This window comes from Staurois parvus, unplaced genomic scaffold, assembly GCF_062004578.1.
Source record: "Staurois parvus isolate SC_StPar_1 unplaced genomic scaffold, SC_StPar_1.0 ptg000578l, whole genome shotgun sequence".
NCBI lineage: Eukaryota > Metazoa > Chordata > Amphibia > Anura > Ranidae > Staurois > Staurois parvus.
Genome location: NW_028318374.1, coordinates 3,162,657 through 3,181,991, shown reverse-complemented (window position 1 = coordinate 3,181,991; position 19,335 = coordinate 3,162,657). Strand labels below are relative to the sequence as shown.

General features: G+C 48.7%; 1 protein-coding gene across 2 annotated transcripts in view; it reads left to right on the top strand.

The window, feature by feature from the left end:
* LRRIQ3 (leucine rich repeats and IQ motif containing 3) overlaps positions 1-19,073 on the top strand; it is a 73,513-nt gene extending 54,440 nt beyond the window's left edge. For both annotated transcript variants that reach the window (XM_089692162.1, XM_089692161.1), the window contains exons 7-9: positions 9,565-9,694; positions 11,226-11,931; positions 17,987-19,073. In XM_089692162.1, coding sequence (XP_089548288.1) covers positions 9,565-9,694; positions 11,226-11,931; positions 17,987-18,164 — 1,014 coding nt within the window. In that variant the 3' untranslated portion in view covers positions 18,165-19,073. The remainder of the gene's footprint in view (positions 1-9,564; positions 9,695-11,225; positions 11,932-17,986) is intronic.
* The last annotated feature ends 262 nt before the right edge of the window (positions 19,074-19,335 follow it).

Sequence of the window (19,335 nt, the reverse complement as noted above, 5' to 3'; positions counted from 1 at the left end):
CCGGTGTCATCCAGCGGTCGTGTCTCCACCGACAACCCTGCCGTCGTCGATTGGTTGGCTCGGTCGTCTTCCTCTTCCCAGGTCACCTCTGACACCTACAGCCAACGGTCGGTGGGTACGTCAGACACAACCGTTAGTTGGCATGGCCCGGGACCAAGCCCACTGAAATCACGTGTCCTCTACCTGCCCCTGTCCTTTGGTGTTCCCTCACCAAGCGAAGTATCGCATGCTGTGGGCTCAGCCCCACTGTACAGTGAGGAAGAGCTAACAGAGGGCGGTCAGGAACGGGGGGAGACATCCGCCTTTTCAGCAGCCAGGCGAAGAAGTAGTGGCGAGGAGAGTGGCTCGGTAGCCGGTCTAGAGACAGGTCTGTCTCCTGACCCAGACGCAGCCGAGGGGGCTAGTAGTGAGGCGGAGACCCTACTTGATGATGAGGAGGTTGATCGCACTTGGCAGCCTCGTCGTCATCAGGCAATTTCTTCCGCATCATCAGGAGAAGAGGGTGGCAGCTTGGCAGCGAGCAAAACAGTCGGTGGGTTGCCCAGGAGACAGCAGCAGGGTCGCAGCAGTGTCAGTGGAGCCAAACGGCCACGGAGTAGAGCACCAGCTCCACTGCAGCCTACCACCACGGCCAGTAGTGGTGCCGGTGTGCACGGAGGAAGCAGCAGTCAGCCAGTGAGGAGTATCGGGGGCAAAGTTTCCTACTCGGCGGTGTGGCAATTTTTTGTCAAGCCGCCCGAGGAAGTAAACGTAGCCGTATGTCGACTATGTGGCCAGAAAGTCAAGCGTGGCCAGGGGGCCCATGTTGGGACTACAGCGTTGCGGCAGCATATGCAGCGTCGCCATTTGGTGGCCTGGGAAAACCGTGATAAAGATACGGCGGTTCTGCCCGCCCCAGCCCCCGCTCCATCACCCGCTCCGTTACTTGCTCCGTCACCTGACGTCAATCGCCCTCCATCAGCCAGTCAAGGCTCCAACACCTCTGCTGAGGGGAGTTGTCGCTCGTTGGCATCTTCCGCTCGTTCAGATGCTCCTTCTCCTGCTACTCCTCTTCACGGATTCCGTCAGCAGTCTTTCTTGGAATCCGTTTCCAAGAGACAACAGTTTGCGAGCACGCACCCGACGGTGCAAAAGCTGAACGTCCTCCTGTCCAAGTTGCTGGTGCTGCAGTCCCTCCCTTTCCAAGTGGTGGACTCAGCACCTTTCCGAGAAATGATGGCTTGTGCCGCGCCGCGGTGGAGAGTGCCAAGCCATCATTTCTTCGCCAAAAAGGCAGTGCCAGCCCTGCATTCACATGTAGAAGAGATGGTGGGCCAGTCTTTGAGCATGTCGGTCTCTGCCAAAGTGCACGGCAGCGCCAACGTGTGGAGCTGTAACTACGGTCAGGGACAGTACATGTCATTTACGGCCCACTGGGTGAACGTGGTGCCGTCACAGCCGCACCAGCAACTTGGACAGGTCACGCCGCTTTTGCCTCCACGTTTGCACGTCCTTGGTCCGGCAAAGATGTCCGCCTCTACCACCTCTTCTTCCGCCGTGTCCTCAGCCGCCACCCCCGTGCCAAGTCCCATTACCCGACCGGCATATCACATGTGCAGGGCGCAACGGTGTCACGCTGTGCTGCACCTGGTATGCCTTGGCGAACGTAGTCACACAGGGGAGGAACTTCTCAGTGTAATGAACAGAGAAATCGACAGATGGCTGTCTCCGCGCAAACTCAAAATCGGAACCATGTTGACCGACAACGGAAAGAACATGTTGTCTGCTCTGCGTCAAGGAAGGTTGTGCCATGCGCCATGCATGGCTCACGTGTTCAATCTGGTTGTCAAGCGGTTCCTAAAATCCACCATCCCACTGCAAGACATCCTTAAAATGTCACGTAAACTTTGCATGCATTTCAGCCATTCCTACACCGCAAGCACACCCTCCTTGAGCTGCAGCGGCAGAACGGAATTGCACAGCATCGCCTGATCTGCGACGTTGCAACAAGGTGGAATTCAACCCTACACATGTTAGACCGCCTTTACGAACAGCGAAAGGCCATCACCGATTTCCTGATGTTACAAGCGGATTAAGGTACTCCCCTGTGTAACTTCGATGTGAGCCATTGGCAGCTCATGCGTGACACCTGCCGCTTGCTCAGGCCCTTTGAGGAGGCCACGCTATTCGTGAGTCGGCAGGACTATGGGATGAACGACGTCATTCCTCTGTTGCACGTCCTGGAACAAATGCTGTTAACAATGGCTGGTCAGGGTGCGGTAGACGTGGCGCACAGATCTCAACGCCACATGACCCCTGTGGGGGCAGGACAGGAAGAAGAGGAGGAGGTAGAGGAGGAAATTTGTGCTCAGGAATTATTGAGTGAAATGGGTGGTTTTTCCACTCAGCGGACAGGAGTGGAGGAGCAGGAGCATCTGGTAGAGGAGGAGGAGGAGGAGACAGAGGACCCAGACGCACCGTGGCAGTATGCTGTGGAGATGGAGGCAGGGAGTCCCTCGCATTCCTTGGCACAAATGGCCCATAGCATGCTCGGTTGCTTGCGTAGCGACAGCCGAATAATAACCATCAGACAGAGGGATGACTTTTGGCTGTCCACCTTGTTGGACCCTCGCTACCGTTCAAAAATGGTGGCCTTTTTCACACCTGCTGAGAGGGAGGCCAAAATAACGTACTATAAAAACCACCTATGTAGTCAGTTGGTCTCTGCCTTTGTGCGCCAACGTCCATCCTCAGACACTGTGGGCCCTGTGCGCTCGCGTTCCGCTGCCATGGCAGCAGGGGAGGGGTGGGGTGGTAGGAGCAGTGGCAGCTCCACCAGCAGCGGCTGCCTCAGTCTGCAGTCGATGATGAGTAGCTTTCTTCACCAGCGCAGTGAGGAAACTACTAACCAGCCGCAGCAGCAGCAGCAGCATCAGGTGGACCTGGAGCAGGACCTCAAACAACAGGCTTGGGCCTACTTGGACAGCACCCTGCCAACCGAGGTAGACAATCCCCTTGACTACTGGGCAACGAAACTTGACCTTTGGCCCCAACTAGCTGAATTTGCCCTTGAAAGGCTGTCATGCCCGGCCAGTAGCATGGCATCGGAGCGCGTGTTTAGTGCGGCAGGAGGTATTGTAACTCCGCGGAGGACACGACTGTCCACCCAAAGTGTGGAGAGACTCACGTTTGTGAAAATGAATCAGGCGTGGATTAGTCTGGATTTCAAACCACCAGTTCCTGACACAACTGACTAAATCCGCCATGAATCATGCCTCAAACATGTGCCACTTTCAGGTCTCCTCACACACTGCTGGTGTGTTCCATTTTTTGTCATAGGGTGCTGGCAGATTACGGGCCTCCCATAGCTGCTGCCAGGCCCCTAATCTGCCATGGGCCCCTATATACCGCCTCCTCATGCTGCTGCCAAGTCCAGAGTCTGTCATGGGTCCCTGTACGGCCTCCCATTGCTGCTGTCTCCATCGCCACACTCTGCCATGTGCCACTTTCAGGTCTCCTCACACACTGCTGGTGTGTTCAATTTTTTGACATAGGGTGCTGGCAGATTACGGGCCTCCTATAGCTGCTGCCAGGCCCCTAATCTGCCATAGGCCTCTATATACCGCCTCCTCATGCTGCTGCCAAGTCCAGAGTCTGTCATGGGTCCCTGTACGGCCTCCCATTGCTGCTGTCTCCATCGCCACACTCTGCCATGTGCCACTTTCAGGTCTCCTCACACACTGCTGGTGTGTTGAATTTTTTGACATAGGGTGCTGGCAGATTACGGGCCTCCTATAGCTGCTGCCAGGCCCCTAATCTGCCATAGGCCCCTATATACCGCCTCCTCATGCTGCTGCCAAGTCCAGAGTCTGTCATGGGTCCCTGTACGGCCTCCCATTGCTGCTGTCTCCATCGCCACACTCTGCCATGTGCCACTTTCAGGTCTCCTCACACTGCTGGTGTGTTGAATTTTTTGACATAGGGTGCTGGCAGATTACGGGCCTCCTATAGCTGCTGCCAGGCCCCTAATCTGCCATAGGCCCCTATATACCGCCTCCTCATGCTGCTGCCAAGTCCAGAGTCTGTCATGGGTCCCTGTACGGCCTCCCATTGCTGCTGTCTCCATCGCCACACTCTGCCATGTGCCACTTTCAGGTCTCCTCACACTGCTGGTGTGTTGAATTTTTTGACATAGGGTGCTGGCAGATTACGGGCCTCCTATAGCTGCTGCCAGGCCCCTAATCTGCCATAGGCCCCTATATACCGCCTCCTCATGCTGCTGCCAAGTCCAGAGTCTGTCATGGGTCCCTGTACGGCCTCCCATTGCTGCTGTCTCCATCGCCACACTCTGTCATGTGCCACTTTCAGGTCTCCTCACACACTGCTGGTGTGTTCAATTTTTTGACATAGGGTGCTGGCAGATTACGGGCCTCCTATAGCTGCTGCCAGGCCCCTAATCTGCCATAGGCCTCTATATACCGCCTCCTCATGCTGCTGCCAAGTCCAGAGTCTGTCATGGGTCCCTGTACGGCCTCCCATTGCTGCTGTCTCCATCGCCACACTCTGCCATGTGCCACTTTCAGGTCTCCTCACACTGCTGGTGTGTTGAATTTTTTGACATAGGGTGCTGGCAGATTACCGGCCTCCCATAGCTGCTGCCAGGCCCCTAATCTGCCATAGGCCCCTATATACCGCCTCCTCATGCTGCTGCTAAGTCCAGAGTCTGTCATGGGTCCCTGTACGGCCTCCCATTGCTGCTGTCTCCATCGCCACACTCTGCCATGTGCCACTTTCAGGTCTCCTCACACACTGCTGGTGTGTTCAATTTTTTGACATAGGGTGCTGGCAGATTACGGTCCTCCTATAGCTGCTGCCAGGCCCCTAATCTGCCATAGGCCTCTATATACCGCCTCCTCATGCTGCTGCCAAGTCCAGAGTCTGTCATGGGTCCCTGTACGGCCTCCCATTGCTGCTGTCTCCATCGCCACACTCTGCCATGTGCCACTTTCAGGTCTCCTCACACTGCTGGTGTGTTGAATTTTTTGACATAGGGTGCTGGCAGATTACGGGCCTCCTATAGCTGCTGCCAGGCCCCTAATCTGCCATAGGCCTCTATATACCACCTCCTCATGCTGCTGCCAAGTCCAGAGTCTCTCATGGGTCCCTGTACGGCCTCCCATTGCTGCTGTCTCCATCGCCACACTCTGCCATGTGCCACTTTCAGGTCTCCTCACACATTGCTGGTGTGTTGAATTTTTTGACATAGGGTGCTGGCAGATTACGGGCCTCCCATAGCTGCTGCCAGGCCCCTAATCTGCCATGGGCCCCTATACCGACTCCTCATGCTGTGACGTTGCAACAAGGTGGAATTCAACCCTACATATGTTAGACCGCCTTTACGAACAGCAAAAGGCCATCACAGATTTCCTGATGTTAAAAGCGGATAAAGGTACTCCCTGTGTAACTTAGATGTCAGCCATTGGCAGCTCATGCGTGACACCTGCGCTTGCTCAGGCCCTTTGAGGAGGCCACGCTATTCGTGAGTCGGCAGGACTATGGGATGAACGACGTCATTCCTCTGTTGCACGTCCTGGAACAAATGCTGTTAACAATGGCTTGTCAGGGTGCGGTAGACGTGGCGCACAGATCTCAACGCCACATGACCCCTGTGGGGGCAGGACAGGAAGAAGAGGAGGAGGTAGAGGAGGACATTGGTGCTCAGGAATTATTGAGTGAAATGGGTGGTTTTTCCACTCAGCGGACAGGAGTGGAGGAGCAGGAGCATCTGGTAAAGGAGGAGGAAGAGGAGACAGAGGACCCAGACGCACCGTGGCAGTATGCTGTGGAGATGGAGGCAGGGAGTCCCTCGCATTCCTTGGCACAAATGGCCCATAGCATGCTCGCTTGCTTGCGTAGCGACAGCCGAATAATAACCATCAGACAGAGGGATGACTTTTGGCTGTCCACCTTGTTGGACCCTCGCTACCGTTCAAAAATGGTGGCCTTTTTCACACCTGCTGAGAGGGAGGCCAAAATAACGTACTATAAAAACCACCTATGTAGTCAGCTGGTCTCTGCCTGTCTGCGCCAACGTCCATCCTCAGACACTGTGGGCCCTGTGCGCTCGCGTTCCGCTGCCATGGCAGCAGGGGAGGGGTGGGGTGGTAGGAGCAGTGGCAGCTCCACCAGCAGCGGCTGCCTCAGTCTGCAGTCGATGATGAGTAGCTTTCTTCACCAGCGCAGTGAGGAAACTACTAACCAGCCGCAGCAGCAGCAGCAGCAGCATCAGGTGGACCTGGAGCAGGACCTCAAACAACAGGCTTGGGCCTACTTGGACAGCACCCTGCCAACCGAGGTAGACAATCCCCTTGACTACTGGGCAACGAAACTTGACCTTTGGCCCCAACTAGCTGAATTTGCCCTTGAAAGGCTGTCATGCCCGGCCAGTAGCGTGGCATCGGAGCGCGTGTTTAGTGCGGCAGGAGGTATTGCAACTCCGCGGAGGACACGACTGTCCACCCAAAGTGTGGAGAGACTCACGTTTGTGAAAATGAATCAGGCGTGGATTAGTCTGGATTTCAAACCACCAGTTCCTGACACAACTGACTAAATCCGCCATGAATCATGCCCCAAACATGTGCCACTTTCAGGTCTCCTCACACTGCTGGTGTTTTCCATTTTTTGTCATAGGGTGCTGGCAGATTACGGGCCTCCCATAGCTGCTGCCAGGCCCCTAATCTGCCATGGGCCCCTATACCGCCTCCTCATGCTGCTGCTAAGTCCAGAGTCTCTCATGGGTCCCTGTACGGCCTCCCATTGCTGCTGTCTCCATCGCCACACTCTGCCATGTGCCACTTTCAGGTCTCCTCACACTGCTGGTGTGTTCCATTTTTTGTCATAGGGTGCTGGCAGATTACGGGCCTCCCATAGCTGCTGCCAGGCCCCTAATCTGCCATGGGCCCCTATACCGCCTCCTCATGCTGCTGCCAGGTCCAGAGTCTCTCATGGGTCCCTGTACGGCCTCCCATTGCTGCTGTCTCCATCGCCACACTCTGCCATGTGCCACTTTCAGGTCTCCTCACACTGCTGGTGTGTTCCATTTTTTGTCATAGGGTGCTGGCAGATTACGGGCCTCCCATAGCTGCTGCCAGGCCCCTAATCTGCCATGGGCCCCTATACCGCCTCCTCATGCTGCTGCCAGGTCCAGAGTCTCTCATGGGTCCCTGTACGGCCTCCCATTGCTGCTGTCTCCATCGCCACACTCTGCCATGTGCCACTTTCAGGTCTCCTCACACTGCTGGTGGGTTCCATTTTTTGTCATAGGGTGCTGGCAGATTACGGGCCTCCCATAGCTGCTGCCAGGCCCCTAATCTGCCATGGGCCCCCGTACCGACTCCTCATGCTGCTGCCAGGCCCGTAATCTGTCATGGGCCCCTGTTGTCGCTTGTTGGCATATTCCGCTCGTTCAGATGCTCCTTCTCCTGCTACTCCTCTTCACGGATTCCGTCAGCAGTCTTTCTTGGAATCCGTTTCCAAGAGACAACAGTTTGCGAGCACGCACCCGACGGTGCAGAAGCTGAACGTCCTCCTGTCCAAGTTGCTGCTGCCAGGCTCGTAATCTGTCATGCGCCCCTGTACCGCCTCCTCATGCTGCTGCCAGGTCCAGAGTGTGTCATGGGCCCCCGTACCGACTCCTCATGCTGCTGCCAGGCCCGTAATCTGTCATGGGCCCCTGTACCGCCTCCCCATGCTGCTGCCAGGTCCAGAGTGTGTCATGGGTCCCTGTACGGCCTCCCATTGCTGCTGCCAGGCCCGTAATCTGCCATGGGCCCCCGTACCGACTCCTCATGCTGCTGCCAGGCCCGTAATCTGTCATGGGCCCCTGTACCGCCTCCTCATGCTGCTGCCAGGTCCAGAGTGTGTCATGGGTCCCTGTACGGCCTCCCATTGCTGCTGTCTCTATCGCCACACTCTGCCATGTGCCACTTTCAGGTCTCCTCACACTGCTGGTGGTTTCCATTTTTGTCATAGGGTGCTGTATGGCCTCCCATTGCTGCTGCCTCCACCGCCACACTGTGGCTCCACACTATGGTTTTGGCCCCGTGACTGCCCAAATGAGTGAAGTGTGCGGTGATTCTAAGATCGACGGCACTCATCTGCATGTCATACTGACTGTCAGTATTATTTCTCTTCCCCAGCAGACTCCAAGGGCATTTAAATTAAAGGTACAGTGTTCTGCACTAATATTAAGTCTCTCTGAAGCCTAGAAACACCCTTTTTTAAGTTAAATTCACAGCGAATATATTCGACTCGAATCGAAATTTTTCCACGAATTCGCCGAATCAGTCGAATCGAATTTTTGAATACTTCGCTCATCTCTAGTGATCACCATGATTGGCTGTCATGTTGATCAGGAACCATGCTTACATGGAGGTTGGTGGGAGGAAATACTGAGCCCTGTGGAGGACACATGGAATCTAGACACTTCTGAAAGTGACTGCTTGTCAGTAGACCTTGGGGGACAGTTCCTCTTCATGAAAACAGTTCAGTGGCATGGGCAGCGGGAGATGTAGCTATTTACAGTCATACCTTCTTCTTTAAAGGTATCAAAAATTTACTTTAAAGGGATTATCTAGTGGTTTTGAATGTGTTTTCTGTATTTACTATGATTGTGCCAACATTTTTTTTTCATATATATATAGTTGAACCCAAACCATTAAAATCTCCCCTTTAAACTAGAATGTCTTCCTAAAGCAGCAGATAGCTATGAGCCCCACATTCTATTAAAGCAAAACTCCAGTTCCCCTAATAAATTTTTGTTAAAAGCAGATCCACGTGACCTTTCAAATAGCATTAACAATTGGAATAATTCAATATTAAAAGCATTGTAATTACTTATTAATTCTTAAACATTTACCAGGATCTTGGAATCAGGCAGGCGCCATGATGGCTATGGGCATCTGAAGCCAGCAGGTATTTATTTCCTGGAATCGTGCTGCTGGCTATCCCAGCATGCACCACTCGTTCTCGCGCATGCGTGTACAGACACTGCTCGGCGCAACGTGTGCAGTACTGGTTGCCATAACAATGGTGGGGGCAGATGAAGTTCCCGCCCCCTGCCCCCCATCAGGCAACCTGTACAGCACTGTACTGCAAGGAAGGGAAGGAAAGTCTCTAAAGGGAACAATGCTTTTCAAGCATAGAGTACAGCAGGATACTGCATACACGTCTTCCTGTAAAATGACGCAAAACACCTCCAATTCGCGTCATTTCCGGTTTCCAAGTCCCACGATTACAGGAAACCAAAGGATGTCGTTTCTTGCATCCCAGGAGACCTAGCAAATCACCTCATGACGTCATCGCCTAGGCTGTCGGGACCGGAACTGCAGGCTTGCAGTGGATTAAAAGGTATGTATAATAAAAAAAAATATCCAACTTGTTCTTTATTTCACAGGGACTACATAATAAGGTAAAGTATTAAAAATGGGTGGAACTCCGCTTTAGTTGTATGTCTCTAGCTTGCTCCTCTATCCACAGGAGGGGGCCCATATTATTCTTTATTTAAATATCTCTATTAATACACAGGTCTTATCAGAAGCAGAAACTGTCCATGGTCTCAGAAAGCAAAATCAACAGCAGCTTGCTCAAAGTGTCACTGAATATGGACAAGAGAAGTACAAAAGTGACGATGAATTAAAAACACAGAAAGATCAAGGTTTGATTTTATCCTGTTTTCCAAGAAAATCCTTTTCTTTAGTTTTCTCTTTCTGTTCCCTTCCTCCATTCTTCCTTTCTACTTTCCTATCTTTTTCCTTCATTCACTTTTTCTGTTATTCTATCCTCTCTTAATTCCTTCATTTCCTTCTTACTTTCTTCTTTTCTATCCCTTTACCTTCTTTTCCTTCTTCCTTTCCTCCCTTTTTTTACTTCCTTCCCTTCTTCCTTTCTATCATTTTTCCTTCCTCTAGCTCGTTCTTTCTTTCTTTCTTTCTTTCTTTCTTTCTTTCTTTCTTTCTTTCTTTCTTTCTTATCTTTTATCCTTCTTTTTTTTCTCCCTTTAGTCTTTCCTCCCTTTAATCCTTCATTCCCCTCTTCCTTTCTTCTTTTCCTATCTTTTTTCCTTCCTTCCCTTCTTCCTTTCTTCTTTCCTTCCTTTTTTACTTTCTTCTCTTCTGAAATTCCTCCTTCCTCCCTTTTTTTTCTTCCTTCTCTTTTTCCTTTCCTCCCTTTTCTACTTCATTTTTTCTTCCCTCCCTCTTTTATTTCCTTCCCTTTTCCCCTTTTCGTTCCATCTTTTTTCTTCCTTTCCTTCCTCCTTTCTTATTTCCTTACTTTTGTTACTTCATTCCTTTCTTCATTTTTCCTTCCCTCCCTTTTTACCTCCTTTTCTTTTTTTTCCTCCCTTTTCTACTTCCTCCTCCTCTTCATTTCTTCTTCCCTCTTTGTTTTACTTCCTTCCTTTCTTCATTTCCTCTTTTCTCCTTTTTTTCTCCCTTCCGTTGTTCCTTTCTTCTTTCCTCCTCTTTTTTTTTTTTACTTCCTTCCCGCCTTCATTTCTTCTTCCCTCCTTTTTTTACTTCCTTCCCGCCTTAATTTCTCCTTCCCTCCCTTTTTTCCTTCCTTCCTGCCTTCATTTCTTCTTCCCTCCATTTTTTACTTCTTTCTCTTCTTCATTTCTCCTTCCCTCCTTTTTTTTGCTTCTTTCCCTTCTTCCTTTCCTCCTTTTTTTTTACTTCCTTCCTGTCTTAATTTCTTCTTTCCTCTCTTTGTTACTTCCTTCCCTTCTTCTTTTCTTTTTTCCTCCTTTTTTACTTCCTTCCCTTATTCCTTTCTTCTTTCCTTTGGCCTTTGCAACAGAGTGAAACAACTGCATTTGTAGCCATGTAGCTTTGTCTCTTCATTGATCTGAACACAGGTGCATTGTTGCCTATAGGACAATACATACAGCTGTATAAAGATCCGTAATGTTACAATCATTTGAAGCTCTCATTTTGTACTGAGGATCTTTTTGCCAGCCTTTGTCAGCAAAATCCTGCGTATCACCATCAGCAAATGTTTATGTCCATGTGCAAGAGGCCCCTTTCCTTCCCTCACTTCTTCCTTTCTTCATCCCTTCCTTTTTTTTCTTTCCTTCCCCCTTACAGTTTCTTTTCCCTGCCCTTCTTCGCACTTTTCTCCTTCCTTTCTTCCTTCCTCTCCAAATGCAAAAGGTTATATGTTAATAATATTTTGATCATATAATGTAGATTCAATACAGGCAGAACAAGTAAATGAGAAAGAATTCAGCCTTTCCGGGCTAAAAGCCATTTTCCACCAATCAGACCCCACCAAAGACCTTCTGATATCCAATGGAAAGTCAGCAAGGGACATCCGCTCCTCCATTCAACAAATTCATTCAATTATAGAAGCCAAACGGGATCCAGCAACTCTGGTGAAACTTCCCGCGTCTAAGAGGCATTCCATGCAAAGCCAACTAGTTACCCTATTACCTCTACATGCTATAGACAAGGCTTATGAGAAGCAGAAGAAAAATATTAAACTAATACAAAAAAGACATTTGGTTGTTCAGATGCAGGCTGATAAAAAACAAGCAAAATATCGAAGTGATGAGTTTTTGGAGGCAAGAAAAAAACAAACCATAGCGCAAAGCCAGAGAGACGGTATGAAGCTAGAGCACAGCGCACAGTACAACCTCCTGGATAAAGCCAACTTTATCGATAATGTCAAATATAGACATAAACAGTTTCTTTATGAAAAGGAGGCCAGAAGATTAGAAAATGCATCAGCCAGAGAATTCAACTTCCAGCACACTTCTGTTACAAAAACATTAATGAGACACGATCGATTAATCAGATCCCACGAAGAAGTGCAAAGGAAAATTAAATTTGTACAAGGTTTAAAAGAAGAACAGGAAAAGCAGAAACAGTTAATAAAATGTCTCCAAGAACACAGGTATGATGCAACGGACCAGCCATTCTCAATAAAGGTTCCATGGAACCCTAAGGTTCCTCCATAGGGAGTTCCTTGAGCTGTAACTGATTGATCTCTTATTTGATGGTGCCTCCATAGTTCCACTTTCACTTCCACTTGGCAGAGCCAGGTGCATGAGCCTAGCAAACTTTTTAGCTATCTAAGGGGGGGGGTGCATTCTGACCACCACTATAAGGAGGTCATTGTTTCCACTGGCCACCAATATAAGGGGCTTTTTCTACTACCCTCCAATAAGTTAGTTTTAGTAGGGATTCTTTGAGAGCTGAACATTTTTTAAAGGGTTCCTCTAGAACCAAAAGGTTGAGAAAGGCTGCAATGGACACTATGGGGTTTATTTACTAAAGCTGGAGAGTCCAAAATCAGACTCCCTTCTGCATAGAAACCAATCAGCTTCCAGGTTTCATTGCCAAAGCTTCATTGAACAAGCTGAGGTTAGAAGCTGATTGGTTTCTATGCAGAAGGGAGTCTGATTTTGGACTCTCCAGCTTTAGTAAATAAACCCCTATGGGACATGCTAAACACTACAGATGTGTGCCCCCTAGTGGATGCTCCAGGCTGTTTAACTTGCGCCTGTGCCCAGTGCGCTCTCTGAGAGGCTGAGCTCAGCTAGAGGATGGAGCACACTGCACACGCACAGATTTTAAATGGCCTGGAGCAGCCACTACTGAGCTCAGCACAGGTCTCCCCACAACACAGCTCTGTCTGACAGGATGGAGACCCCATTTGCCTCTGCTGCACTTCCATAGCACTTAAAGTGGTTCTAAAGGCTGGACAATTCTTACCTTAACACGATCTAGCGCTGCACTTGTCTGTAACGGCTCTCTCCATGCATTCACAGGACAGAGAGCCAGCAGTGGGATCTATTGGCTCCTGCTGCTGTCAATCAAATCCTGTGAGTAGAGGGGATGGGCAGGGCTCAGCTGTGTTGGTGTGTCAATGGACACACACATCCCGGCTCAGGAGTGAGCCCACAGGTGCGCCCCTAAAAAAGCCGCAGGAGCCACAGGAGCCGCAGGGTTTGATTGGGTCTCCCCAAGCTCTGCACAGCCAGACAACATGCATTTTCCACCTCTTTTCACACAAAGTCAGTAAGACAGTTCTTGAGCTGGTTTTTAGGGGTTAACAACCTGTATGGGGTCTAGGGCTATATGGGATGCCAAAGGAACTACAAAACTTTATGACAAACTTCTTAGCACACTGTACAAAAATGTAGATCAGAAAAATCTGTCTCTTCAGGGAACTCTGAAGTCCCCTTGATGTACCTCCTCAAACCCCAGAGGAATCCTTCCTCTTCACCCAGCTGCACTGAGGGTATCCCTGAGCAAGAGTTTCCAAGAACTAATAATGAAGTAGTTGCTTATTGCCTCTGACCGCCCTCTCCTTTTATCTGGTCCAGAGGGGTGTAGGAGTCCTCACACTGTCCTGTCCTGTTAGCTTGATGGGTTGGTAGCTGCTTTCAGGCCTTACGCTGGGCTGGCTCTTTCCCTGCTGCTCAGGAGATTTTGGCCAGTGGAGATCCTTCTTTTCAGCATCCAGACTGTAGGTAAGCTCCCCTCCCTGGGGCCCCCTCCCAGGCTCCACACTCTAGCCTCCTCTCAGTCCATCTTCCACCCGACTCCAACAACAACTCCCCTGCTGCTCAGGCTCTGCCACATTTAAGGTTTGTCCTTAGCCACCATGCCTGGCCTCCTGCCTGGGGATTGGCCAAGTTCTCCTAGACATGCAAATCTGGGCTTCCTCCTCTCCTCCACCCCTCTTCCAGAAAGTTCTTGCAGCCTCTCAGCCTGACCTGAAGTGAATTCACTCTACCTCACTCCCAGGCTGACTCGTCCCAAGCTGCTACCCAGTCTCTATCTAACAAATAACAAAGCCTATCACTAGAGGGCGTTACATTCATTAAAAAAAAATAAGCTTTACAATCACTTTAACTGCCTCCCACCTGCTATATAAGGAAATGACGGGTGGGCGGCAGTTCTCTCATTATGGGAGGACATCATATAACGACCTCCTACTCCAGCTGCGCATGCACACCCGAACGCAGTAAAGAGCCGATGACGTAGGCTCTGTCATGTGATTAGCTGTGTCCAATCACAGCTGATCACATGTAAATAGGAAATGCCGGGTATCGGCCCTTTTCTCCTCACTCTGACAGCGCATGAGGAGAGGAGAGCCGGTAAGTGGCTTTCCTCGGAGACATGTACACTGATCATCAGGGCACTGATGATCAGTGCCCTGATGATCAGTGTAGTCCCATCAGTGCCACCTGTCTGTGCCCATAATTGCCACCTGTCAGTGCCCATCAATGTCACATACCCGTACCCATCAGTGCACATCAATGCCACTTATCAGTGCCCATCAGAGATGCCTTTCAGTGCCAACCATCAGTGCTAGTCAGTGCTTCCAGTCAGTGCTGCCTATCAGTGCCACCTATCAGTGCCAGTTATTGCCGCCTATCAGTGCCGATCAGTGCCAGTCAGTGCCACCTATCAGTACTACCTATCGGTGCCCATCAGTGACACCTATCAGTGTCATATATGAGTGCTGCCTTTCAGTGCCCATCAGTGATGCCTGTCAATGCCCACCAGTGATGCCTGTCAATGCCCATCAGTGCCTCCTCATCAGTGCAGCCTATCAGTGCCCATCACTGCATCCTCATTAGCGCACATCAGTGAAGGAAAAAAAATATTTATGGACAAAATTTTATAACAGAAACTAAGAAAAAAACTTTTTTTTTCAAAATTTTCAGTCTTTTTTGGTTTGTTTAGCAAAAAATAAAAACCCCCAGTGGTGATTAACCACTTCCTGTCCAACCCATGTACATAAACAGCCGGAAGGATGCAGTGCAGGAGCGGGTGGTCGTTTACAAATGTCCTCCCGCTTCCCTGCTTGTGAGCTTTCTTTTGGTGGTATTTGATCACCACCGGGTTTTTCATTTTTTTGCTATATAAATAAAAAATACAGAACATTTTGCAAATAAATAATTTTTCTTCATATATTTAGGCCTCTACAAACTATGGGATATATATTTGAAAAGTGATCAGTTAAGACCCTAAAATGCCAGACGCTTGTATGGGGTATGGCAGTGATCAGGATGTTAGCATGATGTATGGCGGTGATCAGGACACTGGTATGGCAGTAGCCAGGAGGCTGGTATAGAGGTAATCAGGAGGCTGGTATGGGGTATGGCGGTGATCAGGAGGCTGGTATGGGGTATGGCGGTGATCAGGAGGCTGGTATGGGGTATGGCGGTGATCAGGAGGCTGGTATGGGGTATGGCGGTGATCAGGAGGCTGGTATGGGGTATGGCATTGATCAGTGCGCTGGTATGGCAGTAGCCAGGAAGATGGTATGGGGTATGGTGGTGATCAGGATGCTGGTATGCGGTATGGCGGTGATCAGGGCGCTGGTATGGGGTATGGCGGTGATCAGGAGGCTGGTATGGGGTATGATGTTGATCAGGGTGCTGGTATGGCAGTAGCCAGCAGGCTGGTATGGTGTATGGTGGTGATCAGGATGCTGGTGTGGGGCATGGCAGCAATCAGGATGCTGGTATGAGGTATGGCGGTGATCAGGGCGCTGTTATGGTATATGGAAGTGATCAGAGTGCTGATATGGTATATGGCGGAGATCAGGGTGTTGGTACGGTGTATGGCGGTGATCAGGGTGCTGGTATGGTATATGGAAGTGATTAGAGAGCTGATATGGTATATGGCGGAGATCAGAGTGTTGGTTTGGGGTATGGCGGTGATCGGGACATTGGTTTGGTGTTTTTGTGCACACTGGGACAGGTAACAGGGGTTGGCTGCATGGTTTATTATATATATATACTGGGGCAGTGTTCAGGGACACATGGTCACTGATAAGGGACACTGGGGTGGCTGGAACAGCAGTCTGTGAGTGTACAAGCAGCCTGACAGGACAGTCTTTACTTTCACTTTCCACTGTTTATTATGTGAGTGCTGTGATTGGTCACAGCAGTCACATGGTAAAACACCATGGATTCGCCCGGACACATGGGCTGTAAACTTCTTGACAATGTTTTGCACAGTGGACACAGGAACATTGAGATCTGTTAATCGATACAGGTGAGTTCAATTACAAATTACAGGAGTATCACAAACTTGGAATGCAATTTTTTGTTACAATTTTGAAAAGATGCCAATAATCTTGTTCAATCCATTGTTGGGGTTTTGCGTGAAATGTGTCAGATTTGGCTTTTTGTTTCCCCACTTTTATGTGTCATAATAACAATACAAACAAAAGAAAAACAAACATGAGGATGCTAAACATTTGTAATTGCAACAATTTTCTGGACGAAGTGGTACAGTATCTGACAGAAATGCAGGGGTGCCAATATTTTTGGGGAATTTACTGGCTGTAGAAAAAAAAAAAGCCTGACACCAAAAACAGCAGCTGTAAAAATGCCTAGTATGCATGAGGCCTTATAATTCAGTCTCCATTCAAATAGCTGAGTACATCTGAAGTAGAGCAAAATACGGGAATCACGATCTGCTCAGCTAAGACTGAGATTGCGGAATAGTCGAACATAGGTCGTAATTTTGTTAAATTCTCCCACATGTGCCTCAGGCTGGGGGACCAATTACAAAAGCGTTTTTTTCTAATTATTTACCCATAGGGTTGTTCTTTTCCTGAAATTGACCAGCGTTCCTGTTACATGGCCAGAATAGATGCAGATCATGCATAATGCGGTTATTTCATTGATTGTTTCCCTAAGTATGTTTGCCAATTCCACACTCCTTAGGCCGGGAATCTTGAGATGTGACCATGTGCATTAGTCTGTTTAGAAACATCGACAAGGCAATTATAATCCTGTTTAGACCTAACGATTTCTTGTTAGGCCATAGGACATCACACACTTCTTCCATTCACCAATAATGGCATTACGCATTATTTTTGAACCCGGGGTCAGTGCATTTGTCTCTGCCTCTCTCTCTTTGTTTATTGTTGTCTGAAGGTAAATTGGCAGCAAATGAAAGGACTTTTTTGTAGAATAATAATTATTTTTATTCTTAAGAAAATCATTTTTAAAGGTTAGGGCCCATTCCCACTTCAGCATTGTGGAAATGCTTACTACTGCAACACTCTGTACTGCACATAACATGTGGTTTTGCATTGCAGTTTCATTGATTTTGAATGGCACCTCAATGCAGTAAAGCAATAAACCTGTGTCGTAGCATGGAGCAACTTACAGCCATTTTAAGAACGTTAGGGCCCATTCATTTTGAAACAACTGCCTTAAAGCGGTTCTAAAGGCAGAAGTCTTTTTACCTTCATGTATTCTACGCATGAAGATAACAAAAAAAACCTTCTGTATGTAGCTCCCCCAGCCCCCCAATACATACCTGAGCCCAATGTCGATCCAGAAATGTGCAAGAGAGCAACAGCTCTCCTAGCTCTCTCCCTCCTCATTGGCTCAGGCACAGCAGCTATAGCCATTGGCTCCCGCTTCTGTCAATCACAGCCAGTGAGGAGGGAGCAGAAATGGGCCTGAGTCTTACGAATACACTGAGCGAGGCTTGGGAGCGAGCACACACCCGTGCCTCCAACAGCAAATGGCTTGCTATGGGGGCACTCAGTAGAGTTGGAGGATCCAGGAGCACTGGCGGGGAACCCAAGAAGAGGAACGGGGCAGGTAAGTATGACATGTTTGTTATTTATTTATGTTTTCTACCTTTAGTTTACCACAATGATATGGTAATGCAATGCAAACATGGGCCCTGAACCTTACATAGAAAATGATAACATGGCAAACAGGCGGGCTTTTTATTACAGAAGATCCATACTTCCCATCTCTTCTGCAAAAAAGGATACTTACCTGTCTGTTCGGCATAAAAATCAAGCAAGTAGCATATTGAGGAGGAGGTCAGAAATGGTAGTCCTCATATTTCTCTTTGAAAAGATTTACTTTGAGGGCTTGAGATGCTAACCTTAACACCAATGATGTAACATACTGTTGAAGCAATGAGCTTCTGAAACTGATTTCCATTATTTACAGGCAGTTGGTGATCCAGGTTGAAAACGCTTCTGAAAAGTTTGCTCTGGAATCTGCCATTCTTCAGAAAGCCAACGACCGGTTGCAAGAGGCCCAGGCTCATGTCACAGCCATGAAGGGTCAGCATATTATAGCAGAACCCATGGATAAAGTTCTCGTCAACCAGCTTGTTTCCAAATAGACACTTGATGACCTAAAACAAGTCCCCCCAAAAAGTGGACTTCTGGATTTGAGTTTTCCATGTACCTCCCCTCCACCATTCATTTTTCCTGCTAAAGGATCTACAGTTCCAGATCTTGCCTGTGGTGCTGCTTGCTGGTGAAAGGTGATATTACATTTTCTCCAGGAAAAGTGTCTGTAAAGCCAAAACTCCTTATTGGTTTCCGATAATGTATGGAATGGTGTAAACCCCCAGCAGGTTTTTATTGCTGTCTGCATCCTTGCTGGGGAGAATCGCTCTCTCGTTTGTTTGGCCTGTTGATCATGGTTGTCACCAGAACAGGAATAGAGGGGGAGTCTTCCAATGGGGATGTAATTGTGCAGATTTCTCTAATTTAGGAGAGCTACACTTTTAATTCCACTTGTGTGGCCATGAAGGGACGGACGATCTCCCCAACCCGTTGACAGGGGTTTTAACCAAACCCTACACCATCCAAAAGATAAAAAAGGTTTTGGCTTCAGATATACACTCACCACTTTATTAGGTAGACCTTGCTAGTGCCAATAAAATATCCCCCACACCATGACACCACCACCACCAGCCTGAACCATTGATACAAGGCAGGATGGATCCATGCTTTCATGTTGTGTACGTCAAATTCTGACTCTATCACCTGAATGTTGCAGCAACCTGTCTGCCCATTCTTCTCTGACCTCTGACATCAACAAGGCATTTTTGTCCACACAACTGCCGCTCACTGGATATATTATCTTTTTTGGAAAATTCTCTGTAAACCCTAGAGATGGTTGTATGTGAAAATTCCAGCAGATCAGCAGTGTTTGAAAAAAAAAATACTGAAAGCACCCTAAACTTTGTAATCCAGTAGTCTGTTATACATGCTTGTATCCAAATCAATTTTATTTCTATCAATGCGTTGGTTGTACTGTGTAATTATTTTTGTTGTTGTTTTTTCCAGCTCCTGTTTGCCTGTACATTCATCCAAAATGCAATTAGGTGCTGGCAGTTTTCAATTTCATGGATTTTTCTTTATTTTAACATGGCTACTCTTGGTGGGAGATAAGGTGTTTATAAAGCAGAAATGGATTAAGTATTAGGGGCTACTTTAGGGCAAGGGTGCTCAACCTTTTGAAGAGCATGGGCTACTTAAGTGATTTGGTAACCAGTTGTGGGC